Genomic DNA, 22,250 nt, shown 5'->3' with positions numbered 1-22,250 from the left:
TCATCAACGGCGCAACTACCGGTATCCGGTCTAGGCCTGTCTTAAAAAGGACTCCAGACATCCCGGTTTTGCGTCGAGGTCCACCAATTCGATATCCCTAAAAGCTGTCTGGCTTCCTGACCTACGCCATCGCTCCATCTTTGGCAGGGTCTGCCTCGTCTTCTTTTTCTACCATACATATTGCCCTTCTAGACACATCCATACGGATTAAGTGACCCGCCTACCGTAACCTATTGACCACAACGTGACGGTCATGGTATCGCTCATAGATTTGGTCTTTATGCAGGCTACGGAATCGTCCATCCTCATGTAGGGGGCCAAACATTCTTCGGAGGATTCTGCTCTCGAACGCGGCCAAGAGTTCGTAATTCGTCTTGCTAAGAACACAAGCCTCCGAGGAATACATGAGGACTGGCAAGATCATTGTCTTGTACAGTAAGAGTTTGACCCTATGGTGAGACGTTTCGAGCGGAACAGTTTTTGTAAGCTGAAATAGGCTCTGTTGGCTGACAACAACCGTGCGTGGATTTCATCATCGTAGTTGTTATCGGTTGTGATTTTCGACCCTAGATAGGAGAGATTATCAACGGTCTCAAAGTTGTATTCTCCTATCTTTATTGTGCCCGTTTGACCAGTACGGTTTGATGTTGTTGGTAGGTTGGCTTTCGGTGCTGACATTGCCACCATATACTTCATCTTGCCTTCATTGGTGTGCAGCCCAAGATCACGCACCGATCGCCGCATGCTCGATCTGGTTGAAGGCAGTTTGTACGTCTCAGGTCGTTCTTCCCATGATGTCGATATCGTCAGCATAGGTCAATAGTTGGGTGGAATTAGAGAGGATCTTATCGCTCGCATTTACCTCAGCATCGTGGATCACTTTCTCGAGGACCAGATTAAAGAGGATGCATGATAGAGCATCCCCTTGTCGTAAACCGTTGTTGATGTCGAATGGTCAGCCTAGTCAGTCTCATTAATTTCGTCGGGATACCGAATTCTCTCATGGCCGTGTACAATTTTACCCTGGCTATGCTATCATAGGCGGTTTTAAAGTCGATGAATAGATGGTGCAACTGGTGTCCATATTCCAATAGTTTTCCATCGCTTGCCGCACAAAGAAAATCTGATCTGTTGCTGATTTGCCTGGAGTGAAGCCTCTTTGGTATGGGCCAATGATGTTCTGGGCATATGGGGCTATCTGACCTAGCAAGATAGCAGAGAATATCTTATAGATGGTACTCAGCAACGTGATACCTCTACAATTGTTACACTGTGTGATATCTTCCTTTTTATTTATGAGACAGATGATGCAAGTTGCCATTCGTCAGGCATTGATCTGCCGCTCCATACCTTGAGCACAAGTTGATGAACCACTTAGTGTTATTGGTCGCCTCCATATTTAACTAATTCGGCTGTAATTCCATCGGCTCCTGTCGACCTTTGATTTTTAAGCCGATGAATTGCGTAGACTGTTTCTCTTATACTTGGTGGTGGCAGTATTTGTCCGTCGTTTTCAGTTGGCGGAACCTCCAACTCACCGATGTTCTGGTTATTCAGTAGCTCATCAAAGCACTTAATCTATCGCTCCAATATGCCCATTCGGTCGGAAATCAGATTTCCCTCTTTGTGTCGGCAGGATGAGCATCGAGGTGTATAAGGCGGTTGCTCCCTACACTTTTCTAGTCCACAGACTTGTTGGTTCTCCCAGGCTTCCTTTTTCCGTCTGTAAAGTCGCTTCTCCGCTCCGCTCTGCGCGTGCCCGCGTTGTTTGAGAATGCAACATTACTTGGTACGCGGCATTCTACTGTTCCGTTGCTTGCTTACATTCATCGTCAAACCAGCCGTTCCGACTCCTTTTGCTGGGCCAGGGTATCGGCTAGCTGCTCATCAGCTTTATCTCTGTACAGGGAGCGCACGTTCCATGAGAAAATGCGAAATCGTTATTCCTTTGTCGTTGCCGGGTCCAAAGCTCCTGTTGTGGCTTCGTAACAGGTTGTGGGTTTCGCCTCGGGACTTATACTACCTTTTGACCGTTCTTGTCATTAACTGACAAATCTTTGTAATGGACCGCTCGCGTGACAGCGATTGCTTTCTTTGGTTCCCTGGAATTCTTATAAATTTGGCAATTGGCCAGCGTTTTATCATTGAGGAACATATGGTAGAGGCATTTACTTTCACGTTAATTTGGACATTGTAATTCCAAAGCCAGGCACCTTGACTGATGAACCGCTTTCCCGGCTTGGTGACCCCGAGAGTGCATAGGTCGCTTTGTGGATCGTGTCTTTAACTTGGTTCCGGAGGCCGCAATCTGGAGGATCATTTCGAATATTTCTTCCGTTTTGTTTTGTAAGAAATTAAATTTTTGCCTTTGTTCATTTTCAGTTCATGAGAGTTCCTAGTATACACCTCATAGAAGTTGATTATAATTTCGGTAGCAAAATTTTGCGCCTTTCTCGGAATTTGCTCTCCTGGTAATGGGTGATCGGTTTCGCCCCAAGGCCTTGCCTACCCTTGACCATCAGTTCCAGGATCAGGCTTTCCTCCCTTAAAGTTTTAGCAAAACACATGCTAGTATTGACAAATATTTTTTATAGTAATGACCAAGTTAGTTGCACCTGGTATTGCTTGGAGATTTAAGGTTTCGAGACTAGTTGGGTGCTGGACTTGTGGTCGATTTCTCATCTAATTCGGTTAGCTGAAGTCACGTGTTAAAAAGGGAATGGGAAGTTAACCTACGGTCAAACGATTATGTTGTATTTTGTTATTTCTAGACCCAACTGTGCACGTCTCAAATGGTAAAAACAGCAACTGGGAATCGTGCCTAGATCAGCTCTTAGTCCCTCTCTAAGGGTTTCTGTGGCGGATGTTTGTTTTGGGGGTATCTCAAAGGTACTCTTTAAAAGATATGTTATATGCTTGCGTTCAATAAGACATTCGTTCCGATTGGTTTAGTTCCTACAATCGACTGCTAAGAGCGAAGAGTCTCGTGCTAATTCGTGAATTAGTTAGGGCAGTACCCTGCCTTGTTGGCTCACAAAAGTTAGCACAGGATATTGGCTTTGTCAAATCCTCTAGAGACCCAACGATTAAATTCTTGCAGAGATATTTTTTTTTTTGGTTAAAGGGGTAACCGTAGTTCCTGCAATCAGGTCTTTAGTAGGTCCATTGTAGTAACTCTTTTAGACAATAACAAACATCCATTACTATAGCCGGGATTCTAACCCCCGGCACGACGTCGAGATTGTAAAATTGACGCTCTAATCATCTCTGCCATCGCACTGTTAGAGAAAATTACATTCACTATGTCACAGTCCCCAGGAAATGATGCAATCTGAAGGCGCAGACCCGATCCAGGGAAAATTCGCCATTCGGTGCAATTTTGCTTTTTGTGGCGTCATTTATTTTAATGAGTGCTTTTTTGTCTTTATAATCCTGGACCAGGGTGCCTTTCGTTTTCTTTAAATGCGTTATAGAAAGGTTTTGTTTTAGGATGACATTTGCCCCTATAAATCTCATTTTGACTAAAGTTACATTGTCAGTTATTGGGGTAGTGATTCATTTGATAAATCCTCATGTGGGTGTTTCGTATGAGCAATCCCTGTGTCAGCCCTATTTCAAATAGAACTCTTAACTTTCATTAGGATTGGCACACATTTCCTGGATTTCCTTTTCATTTCTCTGAACTATTGAATTTTCTTTAGAAGTTAGGGTCCACCGCACATCCCTTTTTAGTTTGTGTATCGAATAATTTAATTTTTTGTAAAGAAATGAACCTTTCCCATTTTGAAAGTCTCCATGGATTTCAAATGTGAGGATAAGGAGTGGGAGTGTGCATACTCAATGACTTTGCACAACGTTTACTAGACGGTCGGTTTGCTTTGAATAAAAATCTATTGAAAAAAGTCGATACCAAACCTGCCCAGAATAATAATTTCCGCCTAGATTGGATTAATCGTTATCCTTTGCGAATTTCAATTATCCAGTAGATAATGATTGCTTTGGCGAAAGCTACGGAATACATGAGTGTCTATCCTAGTATGCAAATGCATACCTGGCTCTGCTGTTATGCTCACATGTCGCTGCAACAAGCTCCGTATATTCGTTTTGTATAATGTTTTATGCATCAGACGCTATGTCTCCCCTGTAGTTTCTTTGTATTCTCATTGAGACAATGTCTTCGTTCGACATTCACTTTGCGCAAATTGTCTTTGAGCCTACTATGCTGGAGCGAATATACCAAGTGGAGAAAAGGAGGTTAAAATAAGGCAAATACGGAAGCAACGGCAGTGCAGCTAGACGCATAGAGCAGGATATACGAAGTTCTGTGATATTCATGTGGAAAATCCCACGGTGAGCTTCGATACTGCAGCCGTTGTCGTTCTCGACTATACGTTTTGGGGTTATTGTCCACGAGGCTCCTTCTCCGGTTGTTGTTCTGAGCACTTGACGTGCTTGAACCATTCCTCTCCACTCTAGAAGACAATTTATTGTTATTTGCGAGCAAAGACTTGAGTGAGGCATCCTCCGGCCTACTTAATCCATAGCTACAAGAGTTCTACGAGTTCAGACGTTATTTTTAATGCTACTCAAAAATTTTGAAATAATTACAAACAATATCAACATAGCGTTGGCGGTTACTTCATTTCAGCACAAGAACTTTGACGGAGCCGAAGAGCACTTCTTTGGGGTGGTCATCAATTTTCGTTACCAAATGCTCTACAAGCCCGCTGAATGCTTCGAAATTGTTCGTACATGCCCTCACGTACTGTCCTTCTTCTGATTTGCCCTCCGGGTGGAATACGTAGAAGACGCTTTTCCAGTGGAGAGCGAGCATACTCTTCGACTCTGTTATTACGTAAGCAATTTTGTATTTGCTGAAACATTGTGCCAATATTTCCTTGATGTCATCCCGAGAGGGGCTACATTGTGCAACCGTCGGTAGGGCTTCAACTTGCATTTGAACCTGCTGCAATTGGAAGAACTTCTCCAGGTTATCGATGTCAATGGACGTGGTGCCTTGCGCTGTGAATTTATGACTGAATTAAAGAGCTCCTTATGGCGAATGAGGTTAGTGTGAGTTGCTTACCAGCGACTGAATCCATAAATAACATGAGTGCAGATCTGCTAATTGTCTCGAAATCTTCTTTCTTCCACTTGGATATGTCGTTCAGATAGCACATCGCTGCTGCTACTATACAGGCGGCCTTATCACGCTAAAATAGCAAAATGCGTTCAATGTTATGTAAACGATTAAGTTGTGAGGAAAATAATTGTAAACATTGTGACAACCTATAAATCGATAAAGACATATTCAGTCTCCGGAAAGTAAAAGTAGCAAAGTTCTTATAGTCAAGAAAATTGAGCTAAATTAATAGGATCAGCAATAACAAGAAATCAAAGTAGTAGCAGCAGGTTCTACTTTCCAGTGTGTTGGGGGTTAAAAAGTTTGATAACGTTAACAGACGATTAAAAGAGGTAGCAATTTCTAAATGTAGATGCATCTTTTTTTTGCTGAAATATATCTACGCCTCGGATAATCACGAACTTATCGGTTAAGGCCTTTGGCTATCGTAAGTGATATTAACGGATATTTTCGATACAGATTAGGATAGAGCTTATGACGAGATAATTTCAGCGATATATAATGAATAGGAATTCTTATGGTATACCAGGCGAAGGGGAAAAGAACGGGGTATGCAACCATCAAAGAAAATGTTGCGTCAGTAACTAGAAAGGTAGAAGAATAAGAATAAATTAAGTGGCGGGGGAATGTTGGTTCAGGCATTTTTGGAAACCAAAAACGGTTGACTTACAGAGTGGAAGACTTTAAAGAAAGGTCTATAATATATACCGAACGATCCTTGCGGGAATTGTGTCATTGGTGAAGTCGGCTAAATTGAGCAGTCAACAAGTCATTTTTCTCTTCTCTTTGGAGCAAACGCAGTGAGCGAAATAAGTCGCTGGTTCTCTCTGAGAGTATGATTGTCACTCTTTTCACAGTTCAAGGCTATTATGCAGTATGCATGTGTAAAAGAAATGTAACAAGACAGGCAAAGTTATAGGACCGGCCTTACATCTTGCTAGAGTCTCCGGTTTGGTATAACAAAGTCTGTGGTGATGGATCAGTAAGTTGTAAGAAGACGCAGACTGTGATTCCATTCGCAATGTTGAGTAATCAAGTCACGGCCGAGGCACGGATTTTACAGGTCTAACCAGGCTCTTTCTCAGACGGAAAAATCTGGGGAAGACATACTTTCCACGATGGAAAGTTTACACTTCATGTCTACGGTGTGGTTAGCCAGAAAGGTCCACAACTAAACCTTACATGTCAGAACCTTACGCTTCGACCAAGAAAAGCGTGAGAGAGGGAAGTAAGATAGCATGTGAGGCACCGTGAACCTGGAGGTGCTCCAGCCCGGAACAGGAGAAAGGGGAAGCTTTTCGGGAATGGGCGTTGCTACGTCACCAAGTGTGGCAATATCCTGAGAAATCGGACGTAATAAAGCTGATTTTTATTGTTATTAGCGAGATTTGAACCACGGAAGGTCGCGGTTCAAATCTCGCTGGCGGCAGTGAGATTTGTATTGTGATTTGACGTCGGTACCAGTCGACTCAGCTGTGAATGAGTACCTGAGTCAATTCAGGGTAATAATCTCGGGCGAGCGCAATGCTGACCACATTGCGTCCTACAGTGTACTGTAACGGTCTTGAATGAAGTGCTCTAACACACTTCATGGCCCTGATCCAATATGGATTGTTGCACCAACGATTATTATTATGTACTTTCTACTATCTTCAATAAAACACAAATAAAATGTTGAGATCAGGGAAAGAGATAAATAGAGAATAGTTGTAGTTATTCCACTATGCTAAATCCTACCTGACCTCTCTTGACCTCTCGTGAAAGGGTGACAGGCCGACCAAGAAAATGCATACACTGTCGTTACGGATTAAGTCACAAGCCTCGGAGAAATGCCCCGGTCCTGTCGAGAAATAGGCAAGGGTTCTTAGCGCTTGGACGGCGTCAGGACGTAGGCAAGTTAGTCTGAACAAACCGAATAAAAAAAATACGTATCTGCACGCTAAATGTTCGTAACCTCGCTAGAAAGACCGAGGAACTCACAAGAGCCCTTCGGAAAACGCGCATTGAAAGCTGCGACTTTGAACGCGAACGCGGTAAAAATGGCTATAAACTTCTCTATTTTGGTAGCCCACACACTCAGTATGGTGTTGGCATTGCCATCTCAGAGGGTTTCCGTGATGCCATTAAAGAAGTCGAACGATTTGATGATCAGCTGATGAAGCTCACCATTATATCAGCTGATCGCACTATTCATTTCTTCACCGTGTACGCACCACGGAAAGGTCGACCTGATGCCAAGAAAGATTCCTTCTGGAAACTTCTCGATGAAAAGACTTGTCACGTGCCTGCTGACGACTATATTATTATTGCCGGCGATGTTAATGGTCATGTGGGTGAAAAGGCCATGGAGGAAAGGGGTTCGGAGCGCGCAATGAGGGTGGCGAGCGTATAATCGATTCTGCGGACACCCATGACCTTGTACTTATGAATACATGGTTCATCAAACGATTGTCTCATCTTCCTACATTTTATAGAGGGAACGGCGAAACGCAAATCGACTATATTCTCATAAGACACCGACATTTTACGCAAAGCGGCCTCTGCAACCCTCGGGGTCATCAAGCCGGGTAAGCGGTACATCAACCGAGATAGTTGGCTTTGGAATGACGATGTTGAAATGAAGGTCCGTGAAAAGAAACGCCTCTACCACAAATTTCTCGACGATAAAACACCGGCCAATTGGCGAATTTATAAGAATGTCAGTCGCTCTTACTCGAGCGAACCATTACAAAAATCTTTACGATAAACTGGATACTCGGGGTGGCGAAAGAGATCTGTATCGACTTGTTAAAAGCCGTAACGAACATACACAGGATATTGAACACTTCTGTTGCGTTAATGACAAGAACGGTACTTTGCTTACCAACCGTCGAGCCGCGACGGATAGATGGCGAGAATACTTCGAGCAGATTTCAACTGAAGAATTTGCTCATCCTCCACTTCCACAATCATTGCCGACATTTGGACCAGTTCCATTAATCAACGCAACTGAAGTCGAGGAGGCAATAAAACGAATGAAATCGAGGAAAACCACAGGACCTGACGACATCGCATCTGAGCTCTGGAAAGTGAAGAGCTGGGACCCAACTCTGTGACTCAGTGCATTCTTTAATCGGGTTATTCAGGAAGTTAGAACACCATCTGACTGGCAAGAAAGTACCACTGTTCCAATATGGGAAGAGAAAGGTTGTCCAGTAGAATGTTCAAATTACTGTCCGATCCGGTTACCTTTCCATACCATGAAGATTTTTGAATGCATTCTTGACAACCGTATTCGCGAAATCGTTAAAATAACCGTGAATCAAGCCGCTGGGTTCAATTCCTCTACCACGATGCAAAAAGTAAAGTTCGAAGTATGGCGGGTGTATTAAAACCGCTTCTCGTCTCTGTTGGTGTGCATTAAAGAAGCGCCCCCTCACCACTCCTCTTTGTGCTTATTATGGACACCGTCACACGGGATATCCAACGTACAGCGCGCTATACACTGCTTTATGCAGATTATGTTTTCCTAGCATCTAATAGCAAAAATGATCTCGAGCAAATTGTCCAAAAATGAAATGATTGCCTCATGTAACACAGTCTCAGACTGAATCTAAACAAAGCTGAACTTTTGACGGCCGATCGCCATGAAACAGACACAATCACTGTCAGCGGCAGTGATCTGCCCAGAACTGAGCGATTTAAATACCTCGGGTCAGGGCTATCAGCCAATGGAGAACTGCGTTATGAAATTGCTTTACGCATTAACGCAACCTGGATGAAGTGGCGTTCGACAACTGGTGTTCCTTGTGATCGAAGTATCAACGATCGTCTCAAATCTAAAATTTACCGCAATGTCGTCCGTCCTATCGCCCTCTATGGTTCTGAGGCCAACTATAAAAGGCAATGAACGGCGTCTTGCAGTATTGGAGGCGAAGATGTTGCGTTAGACTAGTGGCGTGACACGGTTTGATCATATCCGAAATGAGGATATTCGCGATCGTTATGGGGTTGCACCAATCGTGGAAAAGGCAGGCCTAAACAACGGTGGCTTGATATGCTGGATGGGGATTTAAAAGCCTCGAGATTGCACCCAGATCAGGCATTTGATAGGGCCATGTGGCGAAACCGATCACGACGAGCCGACCCCGCTTGTGAACGGGATAAAGGCTGAAGAAAAGAAGAAGAAGAATAAAGCTGAACTTTTGGTGGAATCCGGGGATAGGCTAGCAAGTGCACTTTCGGAATAGACTACATTTATGTCTGCAAGCATAAAGGCAAGTTAAATGAATATGCAGCATGCCAAACCCTCTCCTTTCAACTGACAGCAAGGCTAGCAAAGTAGCACCTGGTACAAGAGCCATGGGTCCGTTTTAACAAAATCTGTAGTATTGGATCAGTAAAGGATGAAAAGCTTGCGCCCTTATGTTTGAAGTGGCTAAAGGCAACCATGCTGAGACATTTATATTCCCACGCAGTTGACCGCCACACTTACAACACTAGATTAATGACAAGAGGAAAAACGGGGGCTGAGTTAAGTGGGCAGTCTTCATACTTGCAAAAGGGGTGTAATTTTTCTTGCATCAAAGATTGTTATGTGGAGTATCCAGTGAAGGCTCTCTATTGCTACTTTCCGGAACCGGTCTTAGTTTAGTTAGTTAGTGACATTAATTGGAAAGGCGTGAGTGCAGGTACTAGAAAATGATCACTTCTTTCAGAAGAATGTGAAAATATCACGAAGGCCTGGACACCATATAGAGGTGTACCCTCCATATCGATATCTACTCGAATTAAGGTAATAATAGTATATCATTATGTTTTTTGGGAAATTGACCAGAAAGAAGAAAGAAAAATGTAGCAATATAGATTATAGTAGGAAGTATGATATTCCCAATCGTGTGTACTTACGCTCGTGGGGACAAGAGAAGTGAAATAATTGACCTAACAATATTTTTTGAGGGTTGATTAGAGACTGGCGGGTGCTAAACGAAGTTTTACTGTCAGTCACCGTTGCTTGGAATTCAGTTTTACATTGCGTGAGAGCAGCCTAACACAAAGACGGAACCTTAGAAAAATGGATTGAATGAAGTCCAATGAACTTCTTGGCAACAAAGTGTAGCTGACTTGGCGACTGAGGACTTTTTTGGCGATAGAAGGAACTTTAGGGTTTTTTGAAGAGACTTGTCCTATTACCTAATTCAAACGCGGTAAAAGGAGAAGTGTGAAAAATCAGCAAAATCAAACAGATAGTTGCTCAATCGTGCTTACAAAAATAATAGGAGTGGAGACTGGTTAGACTTCAAGAACTTACAACATGAATAAGAGAAACACATAAAGCGTTCGAACCGAGACTTTTGAGCATAGTGTGAGGAACTAGGGCGAAGGAGGACTTCAAGGCTGTGTAGAGTTAGTAAACGGGATGGGTTAACGAAGTTGGACTCTCTTCGACTTGAACTTCTACAGACTCCAGAATTGAATCTGTTTAGACCCTCTTGAAAGTACACTATCGGGGAGAATAGGTGACTGGACTCAGAGGAAGGTAGTTGCCGGTTTCTGCAAAAGCTTTGGACACAAAAATGTTGCAAGAGGATCTGAGACACTGCCACGGAAAAGACAGAGCTGCTATACTGTCCTTTATTATCCATTGAGCACTTCAAAACATCTGGTATGGATGGTATCTATCCTGCGATGCTAAATAAGGTTCTAAGATATATTTTTCCAATAGCTGAGCTATATGCCTCCCTATTACCATAAGGTTAAGGTTTTCATTCCAAAGCCTGGGAAAGATGACTATTCAAACCAAAGAACTTCAGAAAGATCAATTTAACATCTTTCTCTCTGAAATGTTTGGAGGGATTGGTTGAGCGTAATGTTTGCGAGAAGACGCTAAGGTCGCAACCACTAAATGAAAACCAACATGCTTACCAGCGCGGAAAGCCCTGAGAGTCTGCTTTTCATTCTTGGTTTCAAAATAGAGGAATTGAATTGATTTGATTAAGGGGAGAGGTGACTTAGGAATAGGCTTTCAGTAAATACATGAAAACTTAAATTTGTGGATATTCGTTGTTATTAGGTTTAGGCCGTTGTTCGCTTAAACATATATAGTGTGAGGGGATAAGGTAGGCTACAAGAATTTTCGATGTTAATTAGTCCCGCTGCAAAGAACTGTATATCCGGGGATTTCCGGTGTCATCAATACGATATCTGACGCAGTTTTAGATTCACTATTCAATATTCATTCCCTGGGTATATACATATGTAAGTTAAGGACACTTGCACCAACATTCTTAATTCAAATGTCCCCAATGACCTGTAACACCGGTCACTCAACCCCATTAGCAACGTACCCACCGTAGACACCTGTGTCATCAAATTCATTCATGTGTCTATCGAAACATGATCCATTGGAATTCTCTTCTACGAAAACGTTAAATTATTTTCCCAGCAAAATGCAATTGCAGCGTCAGCACCAAGGTGACAATTAGACTTAAGAACGAAATTGTAATTAGTCTTAAATCAAACGTCGTTAAATAAAAATAATTTTTTTTCGTTTAAACAAAACATAAGAATTTAATTGGCGCCCGAGCAGGGACCCGGATCGTGCGGATAAAAAAAAAAAGCAAAAGTACGGTTTTTTTGTCGACGAATAGTATCGTATCGTTCAAAATAATTCGCGATCGTCCGATTAAGGAGGAAACCCGAAAGGTTCGACGCAAAGATATTAAAACGTGCGAAACGAAAGTACAAAATATACGGAACGAGTAGCAATTCCGTGCGGTTCGGGTACAAAAAAAAATAATAATCGTCCGAATACGGGAAACCGGAAAGGTTCGAAAACCATCGGCGTGGAAAAGGGGCCCCCCAGTAACTACCAAAAAAAAAAAAATTTTTTGTAGACGAAAAGGAGTCGGCAAGTACCGACAGCCGCCCGCGATGGAAATTCTAGTGTTTATGTAAGGAAGTTAAGGAATTTCATTAGATAGCTGATCAAGGAAAGAAAGTTAAAATCTGAGAAATTGAAAAGAAGTTTAAGTTGTTAAGGACATAAAAGCTAAAAAAATTGAGAAAATTTAAGTGATAGAAAGTTAAAAATTGTTATCGGTGAGAAAAGTGATTCAATTAGATTGATGATTAGAAGGAAAGTAAATTAAAAAAAAAAAAAAAAAAATTAATCCGAATTAATTAAGGAATTTCAGTAGGTAGTTAATCAAGAAAAGAGAGGTAGTATTCCAAATAAAAATTGCCAAATTGAAGAAGTGAAAGTGAAAGAGAAATTGTTTAACGAGAAAATTAAGAAAGGAGTATTACAAGCCAAAAATCTGTAAGTACAGTTCTCCAAGTGTTATAAATTTTTTTTAAAAAAATAATTATGGCCCGTCGGGAAAACCTAATTCAACCACCTACGTTGAATAGCGATGAACAGCCTCCAGTTCCTCCCCCAAATATTCAACTCCGCGAAATTGAAGCACTAGTGACAGAACTTCTAACTAGGGAAGTACCCCGGTTAGTACAGAGGGTTTTACATCCTAGCCCTGACCCAAATCTTGATATGGACCAAGGCATAAATGAAGATCAGTTAGTCCCTGATATCGTGAAGAGCTTACGCGAATTTTCCGGACAAGCAGCAGAATATAGCTCTTGGAGGAAGAGCGTCGAAAGGGTGTTACAGATCTACGCAGCCGAGAGAGGTTCACCCAAATACTTTGGGATTCTAAGTGTCATCAGCAATAAAATCGTCAGTCAGGCAGACGCCGTTCTGGAGTCCTATAACACTCCATTGAATTGGGAACGGAGCTCACGTTGCCTCACCCTGCATTACGCGGACAAGCGCGTCCTCCAGTTCAACAAAATGCTTACTATTCACGACAAAGTTTCCCTTACCAACAACCGAATCAAAATTATCCTTATCGTCAACAGTACCAAGCACCTGCTCAATACAGGCAATCTCCACCAAGATTATTCCTAAAACCACCACAGAGACCTGAACCAATGGAAGTAGATAGGTCTCTTCGCTCTCGTATGGTTGATTACCAAAATAGACCCCACAACAGACCAGCTCAACTTCTACCCAAAAGACCTACGCATCCCCCCTTGCAATATCCTAATAAGCAACAACCCATGTTCCACACAATGGATCTTACTGAAACCTCTCAAGCCCAGTATGAGGACGCTTTACGCAACGGTGACGAGGGACATGAGGAAACCTTGACGGATTATATTGCAACGGAAGAAAGTGGAACTTTGGTACAGGATACTTCCCAAGAACCGGACATTTATACAACTGAAAATGTGGAAGTTAATAACGATTTTCAAGATATACATTTTTTAGAATGACAAGCTCTTCGCTACCTTACATCGAATATAGGGCGAAGAGCGGTAATATCCTAAGATTTTTGATCGACACCGGGTCTAACAAGAAATATCCGACCCGAGTGCGTAAAAACTCAAACGCCTAACGAAAGACCTTTCTTTGCCAATTCAGTAGGTGGTAATATCGAAATTACACACCATGCCATGATAAACCTCTTTGGTCCCCATACTCCTGCCTTACAATTCTTTATCCTTCCGTATCTAAAATCATTCCACGGAATAATCGGTAATGACAGCTTGAAAGAGCTGGACGCCATTATACACACTGCGAAAAACTACATGATAATTAAAAGAAGTCTCCGAATTCCCATCAAACAACAGGAATCTCAATCTGTGAATAACATCAACATCAGAATGGGACATCTAAGTAACAGTCAGAAACGAAAACTTATCAATGTCATTAGGAAATTTGCTACCCTTTTCAGTGAACCTGATGAAAGCCTCACATATACCACCACCGTAGAGGGCGAAATACGAACGAAGGACGACAGTCCCCTATGGCGCTTAAGTCAATAGTAGATAAAGAGATCGATAAACTTTTACGGGACGGAATTATAAAACCATCCAAATCTCCATATAATTCTCCTATATGGGTAGTCCCTAAGAAGGCAGATGCATCAGGTGAGAAAAAGTACCGTCTCGTTACAGACTTCCGTAAGCTAAACGAAAACACTATTTCAGATCCCTATCCCATACCTGAGATAAATGACATCTTGGCCAACCTTAGAAACAAAAAGGTTTTTACAGTAATTGACCTTCGAAGTGGTTTCCATCAAATACGACTCAGATCATCGGATACTGAGAAAACGGCGTTTTCCGTGAACAACGGAAAGTATAAGTTTCTTAGACTACCGTTTGGGCTGAAAAACGCTCCCGCTATCTTCCAGAGAGCCCTTGATGATATCTTGCGTAAGCACATCGGTGTTGTATGTTTCATATACATGGATGATATTATCATCTTCGGGGAAGATGAGGATGAATGCCTTCGAAATATGGAAACAATATTTAAAACCTTGGAGGAAGCGAATCTAAAGGTCCAGCTAGACAAGTGCGAGTTCCTGAGGGACTCCGTGGAATTCCTTGGATTCGTTGTCTCCGCTGAGGGTATCAAAACCAATCCTCAGAAGGTTGAAGCGATCGCGAGATTTCCTCCGCCGAGGACCTTAAAAGAACTACGGTCGTTTCTAGGCATGGCGGGATATTACCGACGGTTCATCATCGATTATGCTAAATTAGCCAATCCCCTTACAAAGCTCTTAAGAAGGGAAGAAGGGCGAATATCCAAGAATATTTCCAGTAAAATACAGGTTCACCTAAACGATGAAGCGCTAAAAGCTTTTAACAAAATTAAAAATTCTCTCATGTCACAGGACGTGATTCTATGCCATCCTAATTTTGAGGAACCATTTGAGCTAACGACTGATGCTTCCCAATACGCTATTGGCGGCGTTCTTTCACAACACGGCAAGCCGATCACCTTCCTTTCTCGCACTCTGGACAAAACAGAGGAAAACTATGCGACCAACGAAAAGGAAATGCTGGCTATAATATGGAGTCTGAAATCTTTACGAAACTTCCTTTACGGGTCGAAAAAAGTAAGAATTTATATCGACCACCAGCCCTTAACGTACGCCCTAAGTAATAAGAACTTCAATACGAAAATGAAAAGATGGAAGTCCATCCTGGAGGAGTATGATTACGAATTATATTACAAGCCTGGAAAAGCGAATGTAGTTGCAGACGCCTTATCACGACCACCGATAGAATCCAAGGTTAACACTATGTCTGCTAGCGTTCACAGTGACGAGAGCTCCTCTCATAATCTTATACCAACAGTCGAAACGCCCTTAAACGTATTCAAAACTCAGATCGTTCTTAATATTGGGGAACAAACGGCATACCGATTGGAAAAACCCTTCCCTAATTATTGGAAGCATGTATTCTTCGAGCCTTCTTTAAGCGATACCTCAATCCTAATGTCATCAACGGATTGAGGACAAGTGAGGAAGTAATGGGGCTTGTACAGGAGATTTACCCGCTATACTTCAGTAGCTACAAAATCAGGTATACGCAAAAAGAGGTTCAGAATGTCCAAGAGGAGTCGGCTCAGGATGAGATTATTATCAAGTATCACACTAGGGCGCACCGAAATGCTAAAGAGAACTTGTTGCAAATTATCGACAAATATTATTTCCCAAAAATGAGCGCGAAAGTAAAAAGAATAGTTAAGCAGTGTATCACCTGCAAAGCTAACAAGTACGACACACATCCCAACAAACCAGTCCTGAAACCTACACCCATTCCCGAATTTCCAGGCCACACCGTGCACATTGACATCTATCTAGCAGAACGACATTCGATACTAACAACCCTTGACAAATTTAGTAAACTCGCGCAAGCCAGATCCATCAAGTCCAGGCCCATTGAGAACGTACGGAAGCCATTGAGGGAATTATTACTATTTTACGGGGTACCTAAACAAGTCGTAATAAACGGGGAAAAATCTTTGAACTCTGCATCTATCCTTTTCATGATGAGAGACCAGCTGGGGATCGAGGTGTACCGAACCCCTGCTTACAAGAGTGAGGTGAATGGACAAGTCGAGAGGTTCCATTCGACTCTTTCAGAGATAATGAGATGCCTCAAAGCGGACAATGTCGAAAGGACATTCGATGAGTTGCCAGAACGATCAGTGTATGAATATAACTCAACTATCCATTCCGTCACGGGAAAGAAACCTCTTGAGCTTTTTTATGGTCGAATAGTGTCAACCAGCCCCGAACAACTAGAGAAATCTCGTAGGGATAATGTAGAAATTCTCAAAAAGAAACAGGAAAAAGATCTAGCATACCACAACAAATCTAGGCAAGCTCTTAAGGACTATGAGGTAGGACAGGAAATTTTCGTGAAAATCAATAAACGTTTAGGCTCTAAATTGACAGCTAAATATAGAAAGGAAATAGTAGAAGAAAATAGACCAACTACTGTGTTAACAAGAAGAGGCAGAGTAATTCACAAAAGCGATATACGTAATTAATCTTCTCTTTTAGGCTTCTCCTTACGACCATAGGTGCTGAAATACAAATGATAGATTACACGAATTCCGAACTGGCAATTTTAAAAACGGGAACAGCAAGAATCCAAAATGGCAATTTAAAGCTCATACACTTTTTCCGATTGGACCAATACACGAACTTCTTCAATAATGTCTCATCTCTACTAACAGAACACATTCCAAAAACAAATCCCTACCATCCGTTGTTATCTCACGAACTTTCGCAAATTAAGAGTCTAATCGAAAACATGGAGGTAAAGCAGAAGAAAGCGAAACGATCCTTAAATTTCATTGGATCTGCTTGGAAATTTATTGCAGGTAATCCCGATCACGATGATTTTGTTTTATTGAATGGAAAGTTAAATGATCTCTTGGAGAACAGTAACAAACAGGTAGTAATAAATAGGGAATATAACGAAAGGATTAATAAAATCACCAATGTTACAGACGAAATTTTGAATATGCTAAAAAAAAAAAAATATTTGAGAACACTTTGGCCTTAAGCACAGAATATAAAATTAGAATTGTAAAGGAAGAACTTTTAAATGTAGTAGAATCAATCAGACTAGCAAAATCAAATGTAGTAAATTCCAATATCCTTTCGAGAGAAGAAGTAGAAACAATCATAGAAAATTTTGATACCGATGATATGCCTTACCGAAATGTAGAAGATATTCTAGAATTTGCAGATGTTACCGTCTTCCATAATAGTACGCACTATTTTTATATTATCAATGTTCCCAAAACGCACAATGTAAATTATGAAGAATTCCTAATTAAACCAGTAAAAAGAAATAATGTCATAAATAGAATCGAATATGAATACATTTTGAAAAATGGAGTAGACTATTTTGGTATTGTAGAAAAATGCAAAAATTTTAATAGCTTGTCAATATGTAGGGATAATAATGTTAGAAATATTAGTCACACAACGTGTATCCCACGGTTATTCAAAAGTAGCGAAGCAAGATGCAACAAGACCAATGGCCATCATGTTCCACTCGTAGAGGAAATCGCAGCAGATACTTTGCTATTTAACGATTTTAAAGGAAAGGTTGATATAAATGGTACCGAGCAGGATCTTCGCGGTACATACTTAATAAAATTCAAGAACATTACGATAACGGTAAACAACCAAAGCTATAGATCATTGGAAACTACCAACATACAACTCCTGCCACCCTTGTTACATGTTGGGGTAGAAAAGGATGAATTAGTCGAAATTCTCTCTATGGAATTGATCAAGGAAATGCATATCAATAATACTAGACAAATAAAGTTACTTGAAGCAAAAAAGGAAACCGACAGGTGGATAACGTATAGCTCCTTTTCGATTATCTTCATATTTCTGGTAGTAGCAAAATTATTCAGCATTTTCAAAGGATCCACAAAAACAAGAGTAGTTATTGAACCATCCTCAAAATCTCAACTTAAACCTACAAACTTACCGCAAAATACGCCGCCAAATCCTTCATCAATTTCGTTACCGAACCTAATGATGAACTTACCATCGAAGCCGTCCGTCAATGTTCCAGCGGTGAGCATGCAGCTGAGCGAGATGAATGCAAAAAATTGTGCCGATCCAGGATTACGACAAGAACATCGAAGCCTGTATCGGACGCCATTGTATTAATATCGTATGAGGACATACGAACTAAGAGGGGAAGAGTTAAGGACACTTGCACCAACATTCTTAATTCAAATGTCCCCAATGACCTGTAACACCGGTCACTCAACCCCATTAGCAACGTACCCACCGTAGACACCTGTGTCATCAAATTCATCCATGTGTCTATCGAAACATGATCCATTGGAATTCTCTTCACGAAAACGTTAAATTATTTTCCCAGCGAAATGCAATTGCAGCGTCAGCACCAAGGTGACAATTAGACTTAAGAACGAAATTGTAATTAGTCTTAAATCAAACGTCGTTAAATAAAAATCATTTTTTTTTCGTTTAAACAAAACATAAGAATTTAATTTGTATATCCAAAACTGAACAGCACAATGCAGATCATAGACTAGTTTATTTAGGTCTATGGGGAAACAACGGATGTGAGGCGTGTATATTTAAAATTGGAATGGATATTGAAAGAGCTGAATCCAGTTTCAGCAATGTCTTCGGATTCTCGGACACCTCAATATGTGTTGTGGCAGGAGTTCAAAATTCAGGTAGAGAAGAATTGGACGAACCAGGAGAATGCTTGGTTGGATATACTGAGATCTTCAGTTCCGATGGCTCAAAAACACAGAACAAGGTTTTGTAGTAGAGTTCATTTTTTGGACAAAAACATTACGCAGCACACAATGTGAGTTGAAGAATACACTCAAAGTCTTTCCTGCTTGGCGTAATAGCCGACTTAAAGACACAGAAATCTGTGGGCTAGCAACTTGCAACAACGTCTCGGATAGGGACAAACCACATGGCTGTGACATTTAGATATCAAAAACGGATTTTGATTGCTTTCTGGAATATACATACGCTCCTCGACAACGCTGTCACGGTGCCCAATTCGAGCTAGAATTTCTACGAGATATGCTAGACATTCTGGGCTCTACGCGAAGTAAGATGGTGGGATTCTGGAGAGTACTCCTCTCCTCGTGGTATTAGACGTGAATCCGGTGTCTGAATGTTACTCATGTTAATTGCAAGGCGTTCTCTCTTGACCTGGGAGTCAGTTTCTTACGAGATTCTGATTGCGGTGCAGGTTAAGGAGCATCACAATTGTATAGTGATATGCACCAACGGAGACTTCCGATACAGTGGAAAAGGATGCTTTTTATGAGCAATTACAGATAGTTCAAGAGAGGCGCCATAAAAGTGGCATCGTGATCGTGAGGGGTGATCTGCATGCTGAGGTAGGCTCTGGCGACACCTTGCTCGGGAATGTTATGGGGAAACATGATCTCGATGACCGAAAAGATAATGCTGGAAGCTTTATGGATTTCACCATCTTCCACCGCCTCGTTATACGTGACACATTATTTGAGCACAGAGCTTTTCATGAAGTCAGTTGGTTTTCAACTTCATAAGAAATTTTGCTGCAGACTTTCTAACCATGGCAAAGTGGAAGACCGGCGGCGTGTTGCAAGGTAATATTCACTGAACTAGCCAGGCGGGGCTCTGCTCTTGACAGTCTTTCTGTGGGTACAGTTTGTGTCCCACTGGCGACTGTCAAGGGGGAATCTACTCGTATTATTAAGTGCCGCGGACCTCAGATGGCGAAAGCTCAGCACCTGTGCCAAGCCAAGGAGGATTTAGACCACTTATAACAAAACCGATCGCAAGAGCTCTTGTGACAGATGCATGCAAATACATACAAGATTACGGCGATTTGGAGGGGCACTGGCCTATAGGGGACCATGCCCTCAGACTCGGCATACTCTACAATTCACATTGCAGAAGCTGCGGAGAAGAAGGGGAAACCCTCAGACACTACTTTTGTGGTTGCCCAGCTCTAGTTCGCGTCAGGCTACGGACACTTTGAGGATCTCAGAGACATCTCTAGCTGCAGAATGAGAGAACTGTTTTCTGGCTCCGAAGATCTGAGCCGACTGTACCCTGCTTCCTTGCTTTCATTCATAACATCAACCATGGTCCTAAGAGTTTGTTGCATCAAAACGGCTTACCACAGTGCTAATTGGGCTCCTCGGGGCGGCTACTGACCGCTACCTGCCTACCATGTTGTACACGCCGGCTTTGTAATATTTCAAATGAAGGACTTGGACGGCGCAGAGGCCAGTTACCCATGGCCGATGTGATCAGAAAGTGGAAGTGGCAATGGATAAGTTAGACATTAAGGATTGACGATAATTGCGTTCCTGGCTACACCATATAATGAAACCCTCTCTCCTAAGATGGCTCGCGAGAAGGTTGCTCCGAAAGCACTTGGTGCAGAATAGTAGAGGAGGAATGCGGGTGTCCCGGAAAATCCTGGAAGGAGTTGAAGCGCGATTAGGTGGACCATGTAGCACTGAGCAGTTTTTTGCTCACTTTAACACCTCCAGAAATGTAGAACTCATTCAGATTTTTTATCTTGATATGGTTGTACTGTTTTGGGTGACTGGGTACACTATGGCTTTGAGGAAATGGAATTTTAAATGCCTTTTCAAAAGATGGTTCAATTTTTCTCATACCGGAACCGGAAACAGCAATTATAGTGTCTTTAGCATTAGGGAATGGTGCTATCAAAACCTGTGAGCAAAGTTCCTGTAAAGCAAGAGGCACAGTCTAAATGCGGCGATAACTGGCGTTCAATTGAGATAGTGAATTGTGTAGTAAGGAAGCACTGCAAGTACCAGAATTACCATATCCTTCTCAATGTTCAAAAATAAATGATAATAATTAATATTTAACGTGGGTGGGTTTTTCATTTTTCAAATTCTTCTTTACCTTTGTCACTACCACGGTCCATTCTTCCACTCGCCAAATTTACAATAAATACGGTGACCAGCTTATATAAAAAATCCAGGGCTCGAAATAAATCTCAGATCAATGTTTGCCCAAAAGAAGTTAATAAGAATACATTACTACATTTTGAAAACTTGGTGGAAATCCCCACAATATATGGTAATATTTGAATGGAATAGTGTTGCACCGAAAGTCCCTCATAACAGAAAACAGAAAATGTTTCATTTTTGAGGCGCAGAGTTTCCGTCCCTCCAATTTTTTTTCTATTACGATAAAGGCTGATTAAATTGGACCAATTGGATGCCCGGAGTGGAGACTACAAATTTTGCTAGACAACATAATATCATACATACCTTAGAGACGTCCCTGATATCCTGCTTCTCACTAAAAACATTCTCGACGAATTGTGCCTCCTTCTTTGTACACGCGACTTTCTTAATTTTCCTCTTGTCACGTTTAGGCGTTTCTGATGTATCAAACTTCTTCGGCTTCAGCAACATTTGGCGCTTGGACGCTTTTGGTAAATCCTTCAATTGAATTGATGCAATTTCAACACGAACAATCTGGTACCAATCCGACTCCTTGTCTTTTGGCCGATTTTTAATCATCCACTCCAGCAATTTGTCTTGAGTTTTGCAACTCATTACAAATGGCCGGTCCTCCTCGAATGCTGTGAATAAATAGTAGGTGTCCTCTTCTCGCCATATTGCACAAATATACGACGCGGTTATCACTATAGCTCGGCAGTAGTTGCGCATAAGCAGGTTAAGACTGTTTTCGAGAGATACATCTGTAGGGTTTTTCCCAGTAATCGGACCGCGGATGATTTCATCTATGTTGAGGGTGCACATTGTGTTGTCAATAGTAAAGCATCTTATTAATCCTTTGAGGTCCATTTCAACTTTGTCGATTGTGACGTCGAGTTTGATATCTGTCGAATTCACTTGCAAGTTGTTTGCTAGGCAGAATACCTATAGGGACAAAAAATCAATTATCGGCCATTCAAAAATAACTATTAAATATGTCCTACGAGTGTACGACTAATCCATCCGCTCTGATGTGCAGAGGTGAGTTAAGAGATCCTAAGGACACTTTGACTAATTTGAATTCATTTTGATATTATTGCATTATGGGTCTTGCAAAGTACGACCGCAGGGACCACAGATGACAACATAATACAAATTGTTGCCACGGAAAGGGTGATTTGCGGACTAGATGTCGGATATGTACTAATCGATTCAATAGTGAGTGAGTCTATGCATCAAATTCGAGGTACAATTCTGAACAAGTAC

General features: G+C 41.6%; 2 protein-coding genes across 5 annotated transcripts in view; one reads left to right on the top strand and one right to left on the bottom strand.

The window, feature by feature from the left end:
* LOC119649571 (glycine receptor subunit alpha-2) overlaps positions 1-22,250 on the top strand; it is a 371,241-nt gene that overhangs the window by 93,786 nt on the left and 255,205 nt on the right. The gene's annotated exons all lie outside the window — the stretch shown is intronic.
* LOC119649570 overlaps positions 4,265-22,250 on the bottom strand; it is a 49,660-nt gene continuing 31,674 nt past the window's right edge. Inside the window, exons 8-11 of one of the 3 annotated variants that reach the window (XR_005249153.1) lie at positions 21,312-21,929; positions 18,301-18,438; positions 18,056-18,156; positions 5,121-5,213 (exon numbers count right to left, since the gene is read on the bottom strand). Coding sequence is in view for 2 of the 3 variants with exons in the window: in XM_038051771.1 (XP_037907699.1) it covers positions 4,640-5,022; positions 5,087-5,213; positions 21,312-21,929 (1,128 nt within the window). In the remaining variant the exon portion in view is untranslated. Of the gene's footprint in view, positions 5,023-5,086; positions 5,214-18,055; positions 18,157-18,215; positions 18,439-21,311; positions 21,930-22,250 lie in introns of those variants that run through there. The other 2 variants (XM_038051771.1, XM_038051772.1) reach the window with 2 other exon arrangements.

The sequence above is a fragment of the Hermetia illucens genome, chromosome 2 (genome assembly GCF_905115235.1).
Source record: "Hermetia illucens chromosome 2, iHerIll2.2.curated.20191125, whole genome shotgun sequence".
Taxonomy (NCBI): domain Eukaryota; kingdom Metazoa; phylum Arthropoda; class Insecta; order Diptera; family Stratiomyidae; genus Hermetia; species Hermetia illucens.
Note: the sequence above shows the minus strand (reverse complement) of the source record. Positions and strands in the feature narration are given on the sequence as shown.